The sequence below is a fragment of the Macaca nemestrina genome, chromosome 13 (assembly GCF_043159975.1).
Source record: "Macaca nemestrina isolate mMacNem1 chromosome 13, mMacNem.hap1, whole genome shotgun sequence".
Classification (NCBI taxonomy): domain Eukaryota; kingdom Metazoa; phylum Chordata; class Mammalia; order Primates; family Cercopithecidae; genus Macaca; species Macaca nemestrina.
The window spans coordinates 71,261,705-71,284,217 of record NC_092137.1 but is presented as its reverse complement, the minus strand read 5'-3'; the positions used below and the strand labels follow the sequence as shown (position 1 = coordinate 71,284,217).

General features: G+C 48.8%; 1 protein-coding gene and 1 pseudogene across 2 annotated transcripts in view; one reads left to right on the top strand and one right to left on the bottom strand.

The window, feature by feature from the left end:
- Positions 1-22,513, bottom strand: part of LOC105465235 (ATPase H+ transporting V1 subunit B1) — a 29,214-nt gene that overhangs the window by 2,720 nt on the left and 3,981 nt on the right. For both annotated transcript variants that reach the window (XR_977435.2, XM_011713521.2), the window contains exons 2-8: positions 18,764-18,819; positions 4,624-4,722; positions 4,338-4,431; positions 3,671-3,748; positions 2,685-2,824; positions 1,744-1,845; positions 1,079-1,176 (exon numbers count right to left, since the gene is read on the bottom strand). Coding sequence is in view for 1 of the 2 variants with exons in the window: in XM_011713521.2 (XP_011711823.2) it covers positions 1,079-1,176; positions 1,744-1,845; positions 2,685-2,824; positions 3,671-3,748; positions 4,338-4,431; positions 4,624-4,722; positions 18,764-18,819 (667 nt within the window). In the remaining variant the exon portion in view is untranslated. The remainder of the gene's footprint in view (positions 1-1,078; positions 1,177-1,743; positions 1,846-2,684; positions 2,825-3,670; positions 3,749-4,337; positions 4,432-4,623; positions 4,723-18,763; positions 18,820-22,513) is intronic.
- LOC105465233 (elongin-C pseudogene) lies at positions 6,405-7,637 on the top strand (annotated as a pseudogene).

Sequence of the window (22,513 nt, the reverse complement as noted above, 5' to 3'; positions counted from 1 at the left end):
CGGGGGTTGAGTGCAAGGTGAACTGGGAAGGTGGTGTTGTGCATAGTGGCAGAGGAATGGATAAGATGAGCCCTTGGCCCCATCCCCTAGGCCAGGACCACGGTTCCCGGGAGTAGGCAGACTCCAACACACACCTCGCCTACTGTCCGAGGTAGGAAAGGGGACAGAGGCTGAGGCCAGGAGGCAAGTTGGGTGGGAAAATCCAGGCAGGGCCAGGACTTTGTCTGGTGACGAAGAGAGTGGCTTTTGTCCCCTGTGGGCTGAAGGGGAAGGACTCTGGCATATCACCCTGTAGATGAGTTGGGGGCACCTGCTTTACCTCTGTCTTACCCTAGGGCACCCACACTTGGGTCAGCTGGAGCACTCTCACCCCACATTCTCTGGATGGTTTCGTCCCTCTCACTGCTCCTCTCAATGTCCCTTTCAGTGCTCCAAGCACACCTAATGTCCCTGTCTCTATGCTTGCCAGCCCTACAAACCCTTCCCACGTGGAGCGCTCCTGAGCACCGTACCTTGGCTTCAGACACTCTCAGTTCCCAGCTTTGAGGCTGTGGCTCTTCCCCTTGGGGATGTCACCAACACCTCCAGGATTCTATTATCTGCTTTCTGGAGTACCCTCCAGAAACACCCGGGACAGTTTATTAGAATTGTTTTATCCACCTGGCTGCCAGATTTAAACTCCCATTTTCTACACTTTTAAAATAGCAGTTTTTCTAAACAAATGTTTAGGGAAATGATCTCCTTGGGGTGACTTTGTGGATGTGACACGGAGATAAGGAGCCCTGAGTTGGGATGGTGGCTGGACATGGGTTGTGGGAAGAGCAGAGGGCACAGGCAGCAGGCAGAGTCATGGTCTGGCTCCCTCTGTCTGCGGGTTTTTCCTAGCCCTTCCTAGGAGGCTAGCCTTTCCTAGCCCTTCCCAGGCCTCAGTTTCCCCATCTACACAATGAGGGTTGTTCTCCCAGCTATGGCCCGTGGCTGTAGTTCTGGGATGCCCTGGAGCCCCGGCACTCTAGGTCTTGGAAGGGGACAGGGTCTGCCCACCTGAGGGCAGTTTGGGCCTCAGGGGAGAGCTCACGTGGGGTCGTTGGCCAAGTTCAGGAAGAGGCAGACGTTCCCCATGGTTCCATTCTGCTCAAAGTCAGACTTGAAGAATCTGGCTGTCTCCATGTTCACCTGGATACACAGCAGGGTCGGCTGGAGGTAGGGCCCTGTGGCCTGAGGGCAAGGCCCGGCCCCTCCCAGCTGTCCTCAGGAAAGCCTGTGGACTGACCAGCTACCAGTCGCTAGGCACCATGGCCATGGGGTGGTGACCCTGGGGCTGGAAAGGGCAGGCTCTGGGTTTGCTGCCCCAGTCCTCACAGGGCCTCGTCAGATGCCCCTGGAGAAGCTGAGACTTCTTTAAGTCCAGCTCTGCTCAGTGCCATCCCTGCCCCTCCTGTCACCAGCTGCTGCTCTGCCCACCTCCCTGGGCTCCCAGGCCTCCCCTTCCTGAAGCTATCTTTTCTCCCCAAATCCCCTGGCTTCCCCTCCTTCAGGCCACCCAGGGCCCATCTTACCACTGTGATTGCCTTTGGGACACCCTGAGGGCCACATGGCCCTGGTCACTGCTCCCATCCTCACCCCTCCTGGCTGGCCGGGACACTGATGGCTTCCCCATCAGATCAGGTCATGCCAGGGGCTGAGGGAGACAGGCTGCCTGCTCCCAGCCTCCAGAACGTGCCAGTCTGCTAAGTCCCTCACCCCCATGGCTGCAAAGACGATGGCGAAGTTGTCGTCGTGGTAATCCAGCACAGCCTTGGACTTCTTCACCAGCCCCGCCTGGCGGCAGATCTGAGCGGCAATCTAGGGCAGAGTGGATTGGGCGGGAGTACGTCACAGTCGGAGCCGACGCCCACCCCATTGAGCACCACTGGCTCATGGCCTTTGGTGGGAGGGATCCAAGCCCAGAGAGGTGAAGGGGCTGCCCCAGGTGTACAGTCTTTCTTGGGGTGGAGGGTGGGGGCTATTGTGCAGCTGCTAGTGGGCTGGGGGTGCCTGATACGAGAGGCAGGACAGAGTAACAGTCCCAAAGAGCAGCTGCCTCCGTATGGGTCTGGGCACCTTGGCATAGGGCAGGGCCATACCCTTCCACAGCCTGCTGGGGGGCTATCTGGGCACAGAGTTGCCCTGGGCCTGCAGTATGTGGGCCTCCAAGACACCATGCCCAGAGTCAGGAAGGAAGGGTCACAGTAGGGTGGGGGCACTTATGCCCTCTGATCACTCAGGCCATTTTGAGTGGTCAGGGTGCTGGGTGTCTGGAGGGGCATCTCGAGACCTTGTCACACCAGCTGCTCTGAGAGGAAGCGGCTGTTCACTGTGGTGGTTGAGAGAAGCAGGAACGGGTAGTAAAGATGAGTGCAGGGACAGTGGTGGGGCTGTGAGCTCCCCTGAGCAGGACTTTCTACTCTGGGAGCTCCCCATGGGCTCCCTCGCTTGGGGCAGCCTGAAGATTGGACCTGGAGGAAATCTTGTACAGTCCTGAGTCCCTGAGCTGCCTGGGGACAGCTGCCAGTCTTGATACTGGCGACCCCAGCCCCGACAGCCCCTGCCTGCTTGGCACAGGAGCCATCCTCACTGGCCCAGCAGCCCAGCCACTGCTCTGTCCCTCCCCCAGCTGTGCCTGCTGGCCATGCAGGCCTCACCTCATTGTGGGGGAGCCCGGCTGCTGAGAAGATGGGGATCTTCTGGCCACGGGCAATGCTGTTCATGACGTCAATGGGAGAAATGCCCGTCTGAATCATCTCTTCCGGGTAGATGCGGGAGTGCGGGTTGATGGGCTGGCCTGGGAGAGGGCGATCACAGAGCCATGCTCAGGGGTTCAAACCCTTCCCTGACCTCCTCAACGCTGACCCCAGACTCCAGAGCAGCGCTGTTTGACGGGCCTTCTGGCGATGATAGAAACGCGCTCTGGCCGTGCTGCCTGGTGTAGCCCTAGATACAAATGGCTACAGAGCACATGACATGTGGCTCTGAAATGGGACTTTCTTTCTATTTGAATTAGTTCAAATTTAAATAGCCACAGGCCCAGTGCTACCTTGGACAGCGCTGCCCTCGTGCTTTGGAAGTGGCAGGCAGGAGGAAACTCAGGCTGAGGCTCTAGGGCCCAAGGGGGCAGAGCCCTCATCACCACCTCCAGGTACTAGTGCAGGGTTCAGAGGGCCTGCGGGTGACTCAACCTCCTGTCTGAGCAGATGAGTCTTCTGTGCTTGGCCACTGACTTTCTGTGTGGCCTAGGGCAAGCCATGGGTCCCCACAGGCCTCCAGCATGTCCTCAGTAAACAGATGGGATAGGGTTTGAGGCCTGGGGAAGGTGCCCACTTGAATGGATGAGAGCTGGCAGAGCACCACAGCCCACTCTCAGGATTGTGGACAGGAAGCCAAAGGCAGGGACATGATGGCCTTGGGGCAGGCGTGGAGCACTGCCCAACGATGATGGCATTTTACAGAGGATGGACATGGAGTGCTGATGGCAGTGTTGGGGTTCAGTGGAAGATTTGGGGATAGAGACGCACGCCTTTGCTGCTCTCCCATCACATCTGATCTGCTCGTGAGTCTGGGCAGAACTTCCAAGAGTGGGGAAGGTGGTAGGGCTTGGTCCTGAAGCCATCCAAAGCCTCCAGTCACTCACCGTTGATATCCAGAAAGTCCTCCGCCATGACCACTGGCCCCTTGTCAATGGGCTTGCCGGAGCCATTGAACACCCGACCTGAGTGTGGGCGAGGAGTGTTGGAGGGTGCTCAGGCTAGCCCTGTGTCCATCACTGCTGCCTACCCTCCACACCACCACCAGCTCCCTCCCACTCCCCAAAGGAGTGTCCCGTGTCCCCCTCCCCTGCAGCCCACAGGTAGCCCAGAGAGCCAGCTACAGTGACTGTTGCTGTGAGAGTCTTCCTTCCTCTCCTGGAAACCTTTACAGGCAAGGCCTTGGCCCAGGACAATGACTCTAATGGGGGATTCCAGGACTAGAGAGAGGAGAGGGCCAGGCCAGGTCTTGGGAGAGAATTAGGGGATATTCAAGGTTTAGCAGTCCCTTTCAGCCTGGCTCCAAATAGGTGGCTACCTACTGTGTCTCTAGTCTATTGAACCCACCTTCCTCATTTATTGAACACCTGTATGTCAGACCCTGCGCTGGGGTCAGGAATCAGAGAGAAGACACACCCCAGACCTCAAAGAGCCCACCAGGGAGACAGGCATATAAACAGGGAGCGACAGTGTAGTGTGCTGAGGGCTTGGTCAGAGAAGCTGGGCTGGGAGGGCAGAGGAGCACCTCCATCCCTTCTCCTTCCTGTCCCTCACCCAGCATGTCCTCTGACACCGGAGTCCGTAGGATGTCCCCTGTAAATTCGCAAGTGGTCTTCCTGGCATCGATCCCTGATGTCCCTTCAAACACCTGTGGGAACAAGAGGGAGTTTCTCCACTAAGGGGCCTGCTGGAGGGAACAGGGCTACCCATTCTGGACATGTTTTGTACTCTCAGGGAAATAGACCATTTCCTCCTGCCTTCAGAGTTTGTAAGATAGTGTGGGAACTTTATGGGTTAATTCATTGATTTAACTAGCCAATGTCCCATTGACCCCACTCACCTGAACAATCGCCTTGGTGCCAGCCACCTCAAGCACCTGCCCGCTCCTCTGAGTCCCATCTGGGAGGGTGAAGTGGACGATCTCCGCATACTGGGCAAACTGGCAGGAGGGGAGAGCAGCCATGTGAGACAGTGAGACCAGAGGCAAAGTCCCTTCTCCTCAAAGACTTCTCCGGCCACCCCTGACCCAGTCCCAAGCAGTTCTCTCCCCTCTTGTGCCCAGACACTTGTGGAAATGAACTCGAGGGGCTGGAAAGTGAAAGTCTGAATTCTGTTTGGGAGGCAGTTGCACCCACTTCCGAGTTGCAAGACCAGGTTAGAATTGAAACTCTGAAGCTTAGTAGCTGCCTGACCTTGTGGAAGTTACTTTACAATTTCAGTAACTCATTAAATACGTAAGTCATAAGTAATGAGCTTTAGTTTCCTCATCTTTAAAATGAGGATAATAATAATACTACTTCCCACAGCTGCTATAGGGAAGAAATGAGATAATATATGCAGATCCATTAGCATGGTGCCTGGCACTTTGTAAAAGCTCAATAAAGATGTAGTAATGATGCCGGGCGCAGTGGCTCAAGCCTGTAATCCCAGCACTTTGGGAGGCCGAGACGGGTGGATCACGAGGTCAGGAGATCGAGACCATCCTGGCTAACACGGTGAAACCCCGTCTCTACTAAAAAATACAAAAAACTAGCCGGGCGAGATGGCGGGCGCCTGTAGTCCCAGCTACTCGGGAGGCTGAGGCAGGAGAATGGCGTAAACCCGGGAGGCGGAGCTTGCAGTAAGCTGAGATCTGGTCACTGCACTCCAACCTAGGCGACAGAGTGAGACTCCATCTCAAAAAAAAAAAAAAAAAAAAAAAAAAGATGTAGTAATGATTGGGCTGCCTCGGGTTCTGGACAGCGTATCTGTTTCTGCCCCTGTGGACTAGGGGTCAACACACTGGCAAAGTGCTTGCCTCTGCTGAGGCACCAGGAGAAAGACTCTCTGCTCACAGGCGTCTTTCAGTACCAGTGGCATGGGACTAGAATTGACTTATGTAGTCCTTCCAGGGATCAGGAATTTTAAAAATCAGGCTAATATTCAGAATATGTACAGAACTCTTAGGCTGGGTGTGGTGGCTCATGTCTGTAATCCCAGCACTTTGGGAGGCTGAGGCGGGCAGATCACTTGAGGTCAGGGGTTTGAGACCAGCCTGGGCAACATGGTGAAACCCCATCTCTACTGAAAAAAGAAAAAAAAAAAAATATATATATATATATACGCATATATTGCCAGCTGTGGTGGTGCACACCTTTGGTCCCAGCTACTCGGAAGGATGAGGCTGGAGAATCGCTTGAACCCAGGAGGCAGAGGTTGCAGTGAGCTTACATCGCACCACTGCACTTCAGCCTGGGTGATACAGTGAGACTCCATCAAAAAAAAAAAAAAGAACTTTTAAAATGCAATAATCAAAAGGATTTGATCAAAGGATTTGAAAAAACATTTCTCGGCCGGGCGCGGTGGCTCAAGCCTGTAATCCCAGCACTTTGGGAGGCCGAGACGGGTGGATCACGAGGTCAGGAGATCGAGACCATCCTGGCTAACGCGGTGAAACCCCGTCTCTACTAAAAAATACAAAAAACTAGCCAGGCGATGTGGCGGACGCCTGTAGTCCCAGCTACTCGGGAGGCTGAGGCAGGAGAATGGCGTGAACCTGGGAGGCGGAGCTTGCAGTGAGCTGAGATTCGGCCACTGCACTCCAGCCTGGGCGACAGAGCGAGACTCCATCTCAAAAAAAAAAAAAAAAAAAAAACATTTCTCCAAAGACAACATACAAATGGCCAATAGCCACAAGATAAAATACTCAACATCAGTAGTTATTAGGGAAATGAAAATCAAAACCACAATGAGATAGATGTCACTTCACACACCCTAGGATGGCTATAATAAAAAAGATAGGCAAGGTGAGGTGGTTCATGCCTGTAATCCCAGCACTTTGGGAGGCTGAGGCACATGGATCATATGAGGAGTTTGAGATCAGCTTGGGGAACATGGGGAAACTCTTGTCTCTACAAAAATACAAAAATTAGCCAGGCATGGTGGCAGGCATCTGTAGTCCCAGCTCCTTGGGAGGCTGAAGCAGGAGAATCCCTTGAGCTGGGGGTGGGCAGAGGTTGCAGTGAGCTAAGATCACACAACTGTACTCCAGCCTGGGCAACAGAGCAAGACTCCGTCTCAATACAATACAATACAATACAATACAATACAATAAAAAGATAGATAATAACAAGTGTTGTTGAGGATGTGAAGAAATTTGAATGCTCGTACAGTGCTGGGAGGAATAGAAAACAGTGCAGCCACTTTGGAAAGCAGTCTGGCAATATTCATAATAGCCAAAAGTGAAAATAACTCAATGTCCATCAACTGATGAATGGATAAACAAAATATGGTGTATTCATACAGTAGAATATTATTCAGCATTAAAAAGGAAGAGACTGCCCTGGAACCCATGGGGGCAGGCAGCCAGCTCAAGGGGCGGCCCTGGAATGGGGCTATGGTGGTACATGTGGACCCAGCTATGGTGGCTGTGGGGCTAGTGAAAAACTTCTCAAGATCCTTGGGAAGCAAAGGAGGATTTCATAAGAAAAAAATGGATGGAGGGGAGAAAACCCATGGTGGCTGCGAAGGCCCTGATGCCATGTATGTCAAATCGATATCATCTGATGGTCATGAATGTACTGTAAAAAGAGAACATACATCAGCACCAGGCACTATAAAATCTATGTTGAGTGGCCCAGATCAGTTTGCTGAGAACAAAACCAATGAGGTCAATTTTAGAGAGATCCGTTCACATGTGCTATTAAAAGTATGTTTGTATTTTGCGAACAAGTTTCACTACACTACCAGCTCCGCCAAGATTCCCGAATTCCCGATAGCACCCGTAATTGTGTTAGAACTGCTGCTGGCTGCCACCTTCCTAGACTGTTAAAAAAAACAAATTATAATCAACTGTTAACTCTTTTCAGTAGTTAATACCCAAGCTTCAGTTAGTAATTTTTTCATACATAGTGTGTTGCCTGTATGCAGTTGAATTATATAAAGTTCATTGCAAAGCAGATTTGTTTTTTGCATAGCAATCAGAGTTGAAATTTGTTTGTTACATCAACAAATTAAGGACATTTTCACAAACTGAGAAATAAATATGCCAATTCATTAAAAAAAGGAAGTACTGATAGATGACGCAACATGAATGAACCTTGAAAATATTATGCTAAGTGAAAAAAGCCAGGCACAACAGGCCACATATTACACAGTTCTGTTAATAGAAAATGTCCAGAAAAGGCAACTCCATAAAGACAGAAAGTAGATTAGCTCAGGGCTGGGAGAGGGAGGACTGGAGTGAGAACTAATGGACATGGGGTTTCTTTTTGAGGTGATGACAATGCTTTGGAATTTGATCATGATGATGTTTGCATAACTCTGTGAGTATACTAAAAGCCACCGAATTCACAGTACGCAAATTATATTTCAATTTTTGTAACACATCAGGGTCCCAGATAGTCAGGTGGCTGAGACAGGAGGATCACTTGAGCCCAGGAGGTCAAAGTTGCAATGAGCCATGATTATGCCACTGCATGATCATGTCCCACTTCAGCCTGGGTGACAGAGTGAGACCCTGTCTCAGAAAACCAAACCAAACCAATCCAAACCAACAAACCATCAGGCTGTCCCTCCAGGATCACAGGCAGCACATGGGCAGGTAGAGCTTTGTCCCGGGGAATCCCTAAGCTCTGCTGTCTGTGCCTGCTCTGGGAGCCACCCAGTCCCAGTCTTTACCCACAGCTAGAGGAGACCACAAACTTGGCCAGGGAAGCTGGGCTAGCAGAACACACCATCCCCATTGACACTCATCATCAGCTGTCATAAGCACCAAGAGATCTAAGCCCCGTACCTGCACCTTCTTCCTGGAAAAAGTCCTGGAGCAAACGCATTGCATCCCCTAGGCTCCCTCACCTCACTTCCCAGGTGGCTGATTTACTCCAGGGAGTAAGCTATAATCTTAATCCAACTAAAATTAATGGTTCCAGGCACAGTGGCTCACGCCTGTAATCCCAGCACTTTGGGAGGCTGAGGTGAGAGGATTACTTGAACCTAGGAGGTTGAGATCAGCCCGGGCAACACAGTGAGACTCATCTCTACAAAAAACCAAACCAAACCAAACAAAAACCCAAAACAACAAACAAACAATTGATGGTAAAAAGATAACACTTTCCTCCCAAATTCCTAATATTCTGGGAAATTAAAGCACTCTTCTGAATTACCTTTTGTCATTAGAGACAATCAAGACTGAAATAACAGATTATCTGGAAAAGAATGAGGAGGTCATCCTTTTGTGCCACGATCTATAAAAGATATAAAGCTGTACCATGTTCTCTGACCATAAGAGTAAGTTAGAAATCAATAACGACAGAAAAAAAAAAAAGTAAGAAAAACCTCTTACATTTGGAAGAAAAGCATTCTAAGTATAGAAGCATTTATATCAGAATTAGAAAACATTTAGCTCCCGTAATAGTGAAAAGCTGTATATCAACATATGTGTGAAGCATTTAAAGCTTTAAATGATTATATTAGATAAGAAAAATAGTTGAAGAAGCTAAAAGTATGCAATGTGAGAAGTCAGAAAAAAGAACAGCATTAAAACCCCAAAGAAAGTAGAGGAAATAAGAGTAGAAATTATTAAAACAGAAAACAAATATATAATAGAGAAGACCAACAAAGCCAACTGGTTTTTTGAAAAGCTGACTAAAACAGACAAATTGCTGGCAACACAGATTAAGAAATAAGAAAGGCATCAATAAATAATTGTTGGAATAAAAAAAGTCACAACTAGATAAACTGATAATATTTAAAAGATAATGAAAGGAACTATGAACAATTTTATGCAACACATTTGAGAAATTAGATGAAATGGATAAACATAACTCAAACCAAAGCCAACTGAAAATGAAATTGAAAGCCAGAATAATCCTGAAATCTTGAAGATATTAAATAAGCAAAGAAAACACCAGTCCCAGAGAGTTTTAGCAGTGAGTTCTAACAGTCAAGGAATAAACACTTTGAAACTTAAGCTCTTCAAAGCTGGGAAGAGAAGGTACCGTATTTAACTCATTTTATGAGGCAATTATAGCCTTGATACCAAAATAAAATAATTATGGGAAACTGGTAGGCAATCTCACTCATGAACATGGATGCACAAATCCTAACAAAATATTAACAAATCCAATCTAGCAATGCATAAAAAAGACCAAGTTGTAAGCCAAAATAGTAAAGAAAAGAAATAAAGATAAACATATACACACAAACAGAAATTTAAAAAGACCAAGTTGGGATTATTTTAGGAATGTTAGTCTGGTTTAGTATGAGAATATCTATTCACATAATTCACCTTATTAACAAATTAGAAGATTAAAAACTATGAACATCTAAAAACATTTTGAAAAAAGTTTTTTTAAAAAAGCCATCCGGCCGGGCGCGGTGGCTCACGCCTGTAATCTCAGCACTTTGGGAGGCCGAGGCGGGCGGATCACAAGGTCAGGAGATGGAGACCGTCCTGGCTAACACGGTGAAACCCCGTCTCTACTAAAAATACAAAAAAATTAGCCGGGCGCGGTGGCGGGCGCCTGTAGTCCCAGCTACTCAGAAGGCTGAGGCAGGAGGATGGCATGATCCCGGGAGGCGGAGCTTGCAGTGAGCCGAGATCGCACCACTGCACTCCAGCCAGGGGGACAGAGCGAGACTCCGTCTCAAAAACAAACAAACAAACAAAAAAAAAACCCATCCATGATTAAAACCAAAACCAAAAATAACAAAAGTACTCTTTGAAAACAGGAAATAAAAGGGAAATTTCTTAACCCCAAAAAGAATATCCTCAAAAAACCCTAAATAGGCTGGGTGCATTGGCTCATGCCTGCAATCCCAGCAGTTTGGGAGACTGAGGTGGGCGAATCATTTGAGGTCAGGAGTTTGAGACCAGCCTGGCCAACGTGGTGAAACCTCATCTCTACTAAAAATACAAAATTAGCCAGGTGTGGTAGCGCATGCCTGTAATCCCAGCTATTGGGAAAGCTTAGGCAGGAGAATCGCTTGAACCTGGGAGGCGGAGGTTGCAGTGAGCTGAGATCGCACCACTGCACTGGGTGACACAGCAAGACCCTGTCTCGACAAAAAACAAACAAACCTTACAGAAAATATGATATTCAATGATATGATGCATAAAGCATTCCCTTTAAAATTAGGAGCAAAGCGAGAATCTCTGCTATTTTCATTCTATTCAGCCTTGTACTGGAGGAGCTAGTTAAACTAATAAAATAAAATGAGTAACAATTAGAAGGAAACAACTACCAAATAGAAAGCCCCCCTAACTCCCAAATACATTAAAGATAGTACCAAAAGGAAAACTATAGATCGATTTCTCTTATTAACATAGATGCAGAAATAAATTATTAGTCTAATCAAGCAGTGTATTAAATAAACATGTATGACCAAGTAGGATTTAATCCAAGAATGCAAGACTAGAGCAATCAACATTACGGAATTTGTCAACATTTGATAACAAAAATTATAATAATAGAGAGTTCGTCAACATAGATTAAAAACAAATCCTACAAGATTATGTAAATAGAAGCCAAAAGGCTTTTGATAAAATTCAGCATCTGTTTCACTTGTTTGTTGGTTTTGAGACAGAATCTTACTCTGTCCCCCAGGGTGGAGTGCAATGGTGAGATCTCGGCTCACTGCAACCTCTGCCTCCCGGGTTCAAGCAATTCTCCTTCCTCAGCCTCTCAGGTAGCTAGGATTACAGGCGCGTGCCACCACGCCTGGCTGATTTTTTGTATTTTCGGTAGAGACGGGGTTTCACCATCTTGGCCAGGCTGGTCTCGAACTCCTGACCTCAGGTGATCTGCCAGCCTTGGTCTCCAAAGTGCTGGGATTATAGGGGTGAGCTACTGTGCCTGGCCAAGCATCTGTTTCTAATACAATTCTATATAAAACAGGAATGGAAAGCAACTACTTGAACACTAAACTATTGACCAAAACCAACATCAGCATCCTTGTACATGGTAAAATGTGAAAGTTACTTTCATTTCCAATAAAAATCAGTAACAGACACAGATACCTATATTACAATTGTTACCTAACATTGTTTTGGAAGTTTTTGTTTATACAGTAAGACCAGAAAAAGAAAAGAGAAAATTAAACATAAACAGAAAATGTCCTTTTTTTTTTTTTTTTTTGAAACAGAGTTTCGCTGTTGTTGCCCAGGCTGGAGTGCAATGGCGCGATCTCGGCTCGCTGCAACCTCTGCCTCCTGGGTTCAAATGATTCTCCTACCTCAGCCTCCCGAGTAGCTGCGATTACAGGCATGCGCCACCATGCCCAGCAAATTTTTTGTATTTTTAGTAGAGACGGGGTTTCTCCATGTTGGTCAGGCTGGTCTCGAACCCCTAACCACAGGTGATCTGCCTGCCTCGGCCTCCTAAAGTGCTGGGATTACAGGCGTGAGCCACCACAACTGGCCGAATGTTCTACTTTTTTAAAGATGGTGGTGGGAGGTGACTGTATTCTTCAAAATGTCAAACAAAGGCTGTGGGAGAATGTTCCAGATGATAGGAAGCTAGACAGACATGACAAATGCAATACCTGACCTTAGACTAGATCCTATACTGGAGTGAAGAAAAAAAATGCTATATTCCAATTTATCAGCTTACCTGGGAATTGGAATATGGATGGTAGATTAAAGTATTGTATCAAAATTTCAGAAGTTGATAGCTCTACTGTGGGTATATAAAAGAATATCTTAATTCTTAGGAAATACACACTGAAGTACTTGAGCTTAACATACTCTCAAAAGATTCAGGAAGTCCAGGTGTGGTGGCTCATGCCTGTAATCCCTGCACTCTGGGAGGCTGAGGCGGGTGAATCACCTGAGGTCAGAAGCTCAAGACCAGTCTGGTCAAAATGGTTAAACCCTGTTTCTACTAAAAATACAAAACTTAGCCGGGCGTGGTAGAGGGCACCTGTAATCTCAGCTACTTGGGAGGCTGAGGCAGGAGAATCGCTTGAACGGCCGGTGGAGGTTGCAGTGAGCCAAGATTGTGCCACTGTACTCTAGCCTTGGCAACAAGAGTGAAACTCTGTGTCAAAAAAAAAAAAAAAAAGTGTCAGGAAAAAATGATGCACACACAGCCACACATGGAGAGCAAATGATAGAGCAAGTGAGATAATATGTTAACAGTTGGTGACATGGATGTTCCTACTACTATTTTTATTTTTGAAAATTTTTATAAAATTGAAATTGTCTCAAAATAAAAAGTAAAGTAAAAGTATGCTGATGGAAAAAGAGACATAATTCCCTTTATTTGCAGATTATACTATACTTTAGAAAAACTCAAGAGGCTCTGGTTTAGAAAAAAGTTTTAGAATGAATAAGATAATTTGGCTGTTTATAAGACAAATATATAAAAATCATCCCCCCCTTTTTTTTTTCTACTTTAGTAGTAACCAGTTAGAAGAAGCAATGGAGAAGACTATCCCATCCGCAATAGGGCCAAAACTCATAAAATAGCTATAAATAAACAAGAAAGATACAAGAAAAAAATATTATGGAATAACATTAAACAAGTCCTAAACAATGAAGAACATTATTGTCTTCCAAGACAGAATGACTTACTAGCATAAAAACATGAATCCTTTTAAAAAGTATATAAATGTAATCCAACCCTAATGGATTATCATTTATTTTAAAATTTAATAAAATGATTTTAAAGTTCACATAAATGTCTGAGAATAGCCAAAGTAGTTATGAAAAAGATCAGAGATAGAGGACTTGCCTTATCAGCACAGTGCTGGTGATTATCATCATCATTACTATCGTTTTATCATCTCCTGGCCACAAACTAGTGACCTTAAGGGCTTGAGGGGGAGGAGCGAAGGGCCCAGTTCCCCAGCAAGGTGTGACCAGGGTAGGGGCCACTACGCCAGGAACCCCTGCTGGTCGAACTTGAGACTAGAAGGTTTGCAGCTCTGACAGTCACACGGAAGGAAGCTCTAGCTTAGGTCCCTCCTTGTCCTGTGAAGAGGATGTCAGGAAGGTGATCAGTGGTTCCCCAAACCACCCCTCAGCCTTGCGGAGTGGGGCCTTAGCAGGAGGCCGGCCCAGGAGGAAGGCTCCGAGGTGGGAGGAGGTGCTAAAACCCCGGCGTCTTGGGTTCTCAACCACAAGAGGGAGCCCAGGAGCACGGACAGCGAGTGCCTGGGAAACGCGTGGAACACACGTCCAGGCTCGTTTTCGTCTCCCACTCTGATAACCTGTGTTTCGATACCAAACAGGCCTTGCCTCATTGTTTATCACCTCCCTGGAGGTGACGGAGGGCTGTTTTAACCTCAGGGGAAAAGTTGCTGTACAGAGCACAGGCCAGAGTGTGCCCCAAAGAAATCAGGCGGAGTGATTAAAAGTGATCATTTTCTGTAATCCCAGCTACTCGGGAGGCTGAGGCAGGAAAATCGCTTGAACCCGGGAGGCGAAGGTTGCAGTGAGCCGAGGTCGTGCCACAGCACTCCAGCCTGGCGACAGAGCAAGACTCCGTCTCAATAAATAGATAAATAAATAAATAGTGATGATTTTCATGTGGGCTTATGTGGGTGAGGGAGGGAGGGAGGGTGGAGAGGAGAGGGGTGTGTTCTGTGTCCCTGAAGGATAAAATCAGAGAAAATGAACTTTAAATAGCAAAAATTATGGTCAGATCTGGGGAAGGGCCATCAGGTTTTCACACCCAGGCATGGAGGGTGTAGTGTCTGGAAACTTTAGGAAGAGCCCCAGGCTCTGTGTGCTGGCTCTTCGTCGTTGTTATTGTTGGTGGTGACATCTCATGACCAGTTAGGGCAGTGGGTGCCAGGGAGAATTCCATTGGGGGATAGCGAGTCCATGAGCTTGTATCTTAAGGGGCCCTATTTCCCAACCGCATACTGAGCAGGCCTGATCCCATCGACTCTCACTGTGGGTTACTAAGAGGGCTGCAGGAAGAGGGCATGATGCAGTGCAATGGAACCCTGTGCTGGAGATTCACCTGAGCTCTCAACCAGCAAGTGGCCAGGCACCGGGGAGCTGCTGCGTACACACAGAGGACTGGAAGTTCTTAGCAAGCCTGTCGGGATTTGTGCACAGGAATGCTGCCTCTAAGGTCCCTCCTGCTTACAATGGCCAGGGCAGTGCGGGAGCTCCTCTTTGGAAATTGTCTTCAGAGCTGATGCAGACTCTTTTGAAAGCAGCCAAAGACATTGGGGGTCGAGTCTGGTGGTTAAGGTGAGTACTTACTCCAATTCTCAAACAGGGAGCAATTTGAATCACAGAATACAGGAGTCAGAAAATTCTCTAGAACAGAGGTTCTCCGTGTGGTCCCCATACCAGCAGCATCACCTAGGAATTTGATAGAAATGTACATTCTTGGGCCTCCTACGCCAGACATGCTGCATCAGAGCTCTATGGTGGGGCCCAGCAATCTGCCCGTTAACAAGCCCCCTGCACCCCCGATATTCTGATGCTTGTTCAACTTCTGCAAATCAGTTAGCCTTTTCTGGGTCACAAACATCTGGAAAATCAGATGAAACTGTAGAAACTCCTCCCAGAAAAATGCACAGGCACATTCATGCATACCGTCAGAGGTTTACACACAATTTCAAGGGCCTAATTCCCTAAACTAAGAACCTCTGATCTACACAAAATTCTTCTCTCAAATGTTCTTACATTTGAGGACGGAAGCAGGAAGAGTAATTGCCTGTGTGATTCAATGTGGGCAGAAGGTGGCGCTGTAGAAACGCTGTAGCATTTGCTAAATCCTGGAAGAGGGAAACGGGTAGGGGCAGAGGAGAGGAATGCGGAGAGGTGCCTCCACCACCCAATTATTTTCTCTGCCAAAGCTACAGATGCAAACGATAGTCACAGAACCACAGATCTGGGGACCTAGTTCTGGTTTCCTAGGTCGGCCTCATTTTACAGTGGAGAAGGTGGACACCTGTATAGGTTCCGACTCCATGCCACCCTGGGTCCCATGAATGGCAGGTGTGGTGGAGAGTGTGGTGGAGGTGGAGAGGGGCAGGAGGTGGCACCAACTGTTTAATCAGGCTTATTAGCATTTCTGCATTCCAGGCAGAAATACTGCTGGCTATTCTCAAGGGAGAATAATGCTACATTTGTCTGATGTGACCCTCACAATAACCCTATTATTATTTAATAGATGAGGAAACTGGGACTTGCAATCCTAGATCGATGGTTCTCTAAGCATCAGTTCATCTGGAAGGCTTGTGAGGACAGACTTCTGGGCCCTGCCCCCAGAGTTTCTGATTCTGCCGGTCTGAGGTGGAGCCCAAGAATTTGTGTTTCTGACAAGTTCCTGGGTGGTACTGATGCTGTTGATCTGGGGTTGGCAGGTAGCTAGTAGAAAAGAGTGGGATGGAGCTGGGATTAAAATCCAAACCCAGTGTGCTACACTTAACTACTCAGCCACACTTCCTCCTGGGGCGTCCCTTACACTGGGGGGTCAAACGGTAATGTCCCTATGAACTCAGAATCTGTTTGCTAGCAACGAATGGGTCTGATTTCTGTAATATTGCTGGCTCAGGTTTTGACAGGTCCATAGCTAGTCATGCTAACATTTATTCATTCATTTATCTCATTAATGTACTCACCTTTCCTTTGAGCAAACATACTGAGCACCTACTATAGCCTACGTGTTCAGTAAAAATGCTGTGTTGGGCTTCTGGAGCTAAAGACGAACAAAACACAGTTCATGGCCAATAGCAGGGCACGGTGTGTGTGGGGAAGGGCAGGGAGGAGATATGTGGCCAGATCTTGACCAAATGCCTCAATGGATGCCACTAATAAAACCACAAAAAGTAGAAAAGAGGGAGAGGCATCCAGGAGAAGGTGACCTCTCAACCCTGGGGATGAGTCAGAGGGAGGGAACAGGGGGAAGGGTAGTATAGGAGGCAGAGGGAAAAATCCGTGCACAAAATTACAGCTAGCCAGGAGCAATAAGTTCTAGTGTTCTATACCACAATAGGATGACTGTCCATGACTGTAGTTAACAAATATATATACATATGTCTTCAAATAGCCAGAAAGAGGATACTAATATTCCCAACACAAAGAAAGAATGCTGGAGATGATGGATATGCTAATTGCCCTGACCTGATTACTATGCATTATATAAATCAAAACATCACTGTGTACCCCAGGAATATGTACAATTATTGTGTGTCTATAATAAAATACCCAGACACAAGCCTGCAATCTTTGTCGTTCCTTTCCACATACTCTGTCCTCTTGTCCAACTAATTGTGAGAAGAGTTCTTTGCCTGGAACCTGTCTCAGAGTCTACAGAGAGAACTCAGGGGTTCTGTGATCTTGGATGGGAAAGTTATATTTTTACATTCATTAATGTTTACAGAAATTTAGTGTTTCCTCTAGTTCTGAATGTAAGCAACAAACCACAGTAGAATTAGCAGTTCCACAGTACCTGTGACTTTGTCACCATCAGAAATCACAGATATTTTCATACCAGTTACAGTTGTTGCAGAGATCTCAAAATACTATTTGTGCTCATCACTACTTTAAAATTATAGCAGTGAAACTGGTGGCGAGATCTCATTATTTAATTTGTTAATAAACATACATTACTGATCACATTTTTAAAAAATGATATGCAAGTGCCCAGAGATCTCAAATGGCAGCCCCATGCAGACACTATTTCAGGTGTTAGTTTTTACACAGGGAAGGGAGAGTGATGAGCGTGAGCGGAAAGGCTTGCAGCCACCTTCATAGAAAAGACCTGTAAGTGGCTGGGCGCGGTGGCTCACACCTGTAATCCCAGCACTTTGGGAGGCTGAGGCGGGCGGATCACAAGGTCAGGAGATAGAGACCATCCTGGCTAACACGGTGAAACCCCGTCTCTACTAAAAATCTAAAAAATTAGCCGGGCGTGGTGGTGGGTGCCTGTAGTCCCAGCTACTGGGGAGGCTGAGGCAGGAGAATGGCGTGAACCCGGGAGGCGAAGCTTGCAGTAAGCCGAGATTGCGCCACTGCACTCCAGCCTGGGCGACAGAGTGAGACTCTGTCTCACAAAAAAAAAAAAAAAAAAAAAGAAAAAGAAAAGAAAAGACCTGTAAGCTGAGGGCACTGGGGAGCCCTAGGCGAATTTGATGCAAGGATCAGGTCTGAAAGGCTGGAGGATGGAAAGAGGATAGGAGGGTGCCAGGCTGGGAGCCCAAGGCCATTGCCATAAAAAGGTAGCAGTGGGATGGGAGGGAGCTACAGACATGGGTGCTGGCAGGTGTGGGGGCTGGGACAAGAGGGTTCAAAGGGGCACTGAGACTTCCAGTTTGCTCAGCTAGGTCGTGGGGTAGGAGGCTGAGGGATTGGGGCTGGTTGGTGGAGGAAGGATAAGAGAGTGATCTTGTACCTTTGCAGGGCTCTTTATGGCTCAAGAATTCCCAACCCCAGGACTCAAGATACTGTGAGTGTCTGCCAGTTTCCCAGGGGCTACAAAATAGCCCACAGCCCACTTACCTTTGGTGGGGCCACTTCACTTCCCACCCATGTTGCTGAGACTGAGATATTCCAAAGGCCTTTGGAAGTCATCAAGATCCCTAGAAATTTTAGTTGGCATTGACTCGCCACCTCCTCCTCTTTCCCCTTAAAAGAAGATCCTGTGAGAGCTGCGGGTGGGAGAGTCTAGCCCTCGAGGAGGTTAGGTGCAACCGTGCTACGGTCCAGCCTTCCTCTGAGGTTAGGTACGCCCATGCCACTGATGGGGAAACGGAGGCAGGACAACTCGTTAGGGGTAGAAGCAAGTTTCCCAAGGCCCAGGGCTGGGCCTCCATGGGTTTTTATGGTTTTTACTGAAAAGGCAGGGAGGAGAAAGCTTGGATGGCTGCGGTTACAGCTAGGGTAGGAGAGTGGGAGTGGGTGCCTGGACGGAGAGAATAGAGCAGGCCCTGGGGGCCATGGAGGGAAAGGGTAATTTAAAAGAAATCCTGCAGGGCAAGGGAGAGGCGCCCTGGGATTTGGCCTTAGTGCCAGGGAGGCGGCGGAAGAGTCTTACCTTGACCCGGTCCAGCACCACCAGAGGCCCGTTCACGCTGCACACAGTCCTGTAGGCTGGGGGAGGGGCAGGGGTGAGGAGGGGTCTCACCCCAAACACCTGCTCACACACACAGAGGCATCCTCCGCCTTCCCTTCCTCTCCACACCCCACCTCCTTCCCAGCCTGGGCCGTCAGGGTCATTAGCTGTGACAGGGCCAGCCACCATTGCTGTAAGGGTCATGCCCCTGCCCGCAGGGCCCCCGCTGCTCGGACACCTGCAGGAGGCTGGGGGAGGGCCGGGCAGAGGGCAGAGGCCTCCTCAGAGTCCGCCCCCATCACACAGTGGCCTCTCATCCCTGGGGCTGCTTCCCCTCTGGCTTCCACCCCCACCTCACCCACTCCATCCTCTCTCACTCCAAACATTTTCCAAAAGTTCCCGGCCTCCGGCTGTGGCCGAAAAGTGCCCTCCTCTGCCCTCACCAGGACTGTGTGTGTGTGGTGTGTAGGGGGTGCAGGTGTCAGTGAGAAAAACCAAATGGGGCTTCTGCTCTCATCACAAGGTTTCTGGACTCCCCAGGCTCACTGGGTGCTCAGCATGGGAGGGGAGGGAGTGCAAAGGCAGGGGAAGGAGGGAAATGCCTGCAGATGTGGCAGCTGCAGAGACCCACACATGGGAAATGAGCTCAGCTTGCACAGGGAATTGGGTTAGATGTCAAGAAACACTTCCAAACTCCCATAGAAGAAGCTGTGGACTGGCAGGAGGCAAGCGTAGTTTTGGTTCTGCTAGAGGCTGGCTGAGAGACCTGGGACAATCCCTTGCCCATAGTCCTGGGATACCAGTGCCCTTCTCTGGGGTTCTTGTGATGCACCAATGAGATAAGACACCTGAAATGAAGGCACTTGGCAAGGTGGGCATGGGGCCTGTGAGGCCACTGGGTCAGTCACAGGCTGGCAGGATGCAGAGGGGAGTGGCCCAACCCCTCTTTCACAGGCAAGGAAAATGGGGCCCAGAAGTGTGAGAAGCCTTGGCCAGGGCCACACAGCACATCTGTGGCAGAGCTGGAGCTGGGACCCCGCCTTGTGCTTCTTGCTGGACCACACTGGTTCTCGGCTCACTTACCCTCCTGCTTTGGACAAGCCTGGCCCCAAGCCACCACATGCCAAAGAAAAACCAGAAGTCCCTCCCCTTCCCAATCTGGATATCTGTGGTCAAACTTCTTATTTTTGTTTGATCTAAGCTCTTTTCACCAGGACTTAAACTAGGAAGACCGACTGGGCACAGTGATTCTTGCACAGATCTTTACAAGGATCCTCCAAGTGTAAGAACCATTTGGAAAACTCTGGGCCTCGAGGACAGCCAGAGATGACAAGTTCAACTTGCACTTTGCCATAGCAGGGGAACTCCCTCAGTTCCCTGCCTTCAAACCTACCTTACAGACCTGACTGGCCTGCATCTGAGCCACCCTCTTTTTCCTTCCTATTCCCACCAAGGAGGTGTCCCTGCTTCCTTCATAGCGGGTCCTTCCTCTGCACTGGGAAACAGGCTCTAGAGATGACTCCATGGGGTGAAGGACCAGAGCCTCCTTGCCTCTCTCTCTCTCTTTCCTCTCTTCCCATGAAGCTCTGATGTTTCCAGTCCTAAAGAAACCTCGCTCAGTCCCAGTCCTTCTCCAGCTCCTCCCCTCACAAGCATGGCCCCCACTACTGGCTTTCCTTCCCCACCTTTCACCCTCTCCTTGGCCCTGTCAACTCTGGCTTCAGTGGTCTCTGATGCTATACTCAGAGCCCGGGCACGCTGCCCTCTGGAAGATCTCCTCTGGGGCTGCCCATCAGCCTCCTCTGAAGACTCACACTCACACTCCTCACTGTCAGACCTTTGGGTGCCAGAGGACTTCAAGGCTCGGCCTGGCTCTCCACTTCTCCCTCTCCTTTCCTCTGAGATCTGCTTTCTTCCTTCCCTCCCCGCTTCCTTTCTTCAAGCATATCTACTGCATGGATGCCTTCTATGTACTAAGCGAGGCAAATGAAAGTGACAAATGAAAATATGAAGTGCCTACAGGCTAAAAGGATACAGAGCAAATAACATAATTACAAACTGCAGTGGGTGCTCCTAAGGGAAAGATCAGGATGGGTGAACGAGAGTGGGAGGGAAGACCAGACTGGGTGCGCTTGGAGGAAGCATCTTATGGGAAGAGCTGTTTGAGTTGAGCCTTCAGGGTCAATGGGTCGAGCCTCCCAGGGAGCTAGGGAAAGGGCACTTCTGGCAGAGGTGAGGAAGAACTCATTCAGGGCCTTCGGGGAACAGAAAGAGGGCAGTGGGCTGGCATGCACAGGCTCACTTCAGGTGCAGTAAGACCTGTCACCTCCAAGAGGGCAAGACATCATCTGTGGTGCTCATCGCGGTGTCCCACTTCGTGGAGTAGTGCCGGGAATATGGTACACACTAAAGAAATATTTGGACAGGTACAGTGGCTCACACCTGTAGTCCCAGTGCTTTGGGAGGCTGAGGTGTATGGATTGCTTGAGCCCAGGAGTTTGAGACCAGCAATATGGTGAAGTCCCGTCTCTACAGAAAATTAAAAAATTAGCCGGGCACGGAGGAACATGCCTGTGGTCCTAGCTCTCAGGAGGCTGAGGTGGGAGGATCACCTGAGCCCAGGGAGGTTGAGGCTGCAGTGAGCTCCGATCATGCTATTACTGCACTCCAGCTTGGGTGACAGAGTAAGATCCTGTCAAGAAAGAAAAGAAAGAAAGAAAGAAGGAAAGAAAGAAAGAGAGAAAGAAAGAAAGAAAGAGAGAGAGAGAAAAAGGAAGGAAGGAAGGAAGGAAGGAAGGAAGGAAGGAAGGAAGGAAGGAAGGAAGGAAGGAAGGGAGGGAAGGAAAGAAAGAAAAAGAAATCTTTGCGGCTGGATTATGTTAACTGACCCCATCTGCTCCTTCCCATGCTTCCCACATCAGAACCGTTGTGTGTCCCCTCCTGACCTTCCCAAGCCTCCAAACCAAATGAGAGTTCTATCGTCCAGCCTAAAGGGTTGCACCCGTAGCACCAGTCATACGTCCTGAAAAGGCAGAGAGTAGAAGAGAAAGAGGATGCACTGGGCTAAGGGGTTGTTGGGCGTAGGAAGACTCCTCAATGAGAAAGGGTAGGAAACAGAGGCTTGGACATTACCCTTCCCACCAATAAAAAAAAACCTCTAAACAGCCACAGCACTCCCACACCCACATGGTGTTTGGATCAGACTGTCTGGATCGCTAGTGGATTGTGCAAGCAGGGGAATGCAGGGCAGGCAGGAGAGACCCTCATTTTTATAAGCCCCAGGGAGAGCTGGCATCTGGCATGCCACACTTGCCAAAGGGCTGCGCTGGGGGAAGAAAGCAGTGATGAAAAGATGCAGGGTGGGTGGGCTGGATAGGGAGGTGGGGGTGTGGGAGGGGATGGGGCCCAAGGACCAGAAAAGTCCAGGGAATCATTTCTAATTCCACCGCCTCCGGAGACAAGTCTTTCAACTTCCTCCCTTCCTTCACAGCTGCTCCCCCACTTCACAACCCCTGTCATGTAGAATCCCCATTAACCCTGACATCCAGCAGCTCCACCTGGGAGTGGGGGCAGCAGCAGAGTGGTGATGGGGGACAGAGGATTAGGGGATCCACACAGCCCTTCCCTCTGGAGGAGGGGCTGGGCTGGAAGAGGCCTAGAGGCGGCTGCAAAGTACTTGCCGCAGACCCTCTGGGAGTCAGATGCCTTCCCCGGCCAGGCCACTAGGGTGAT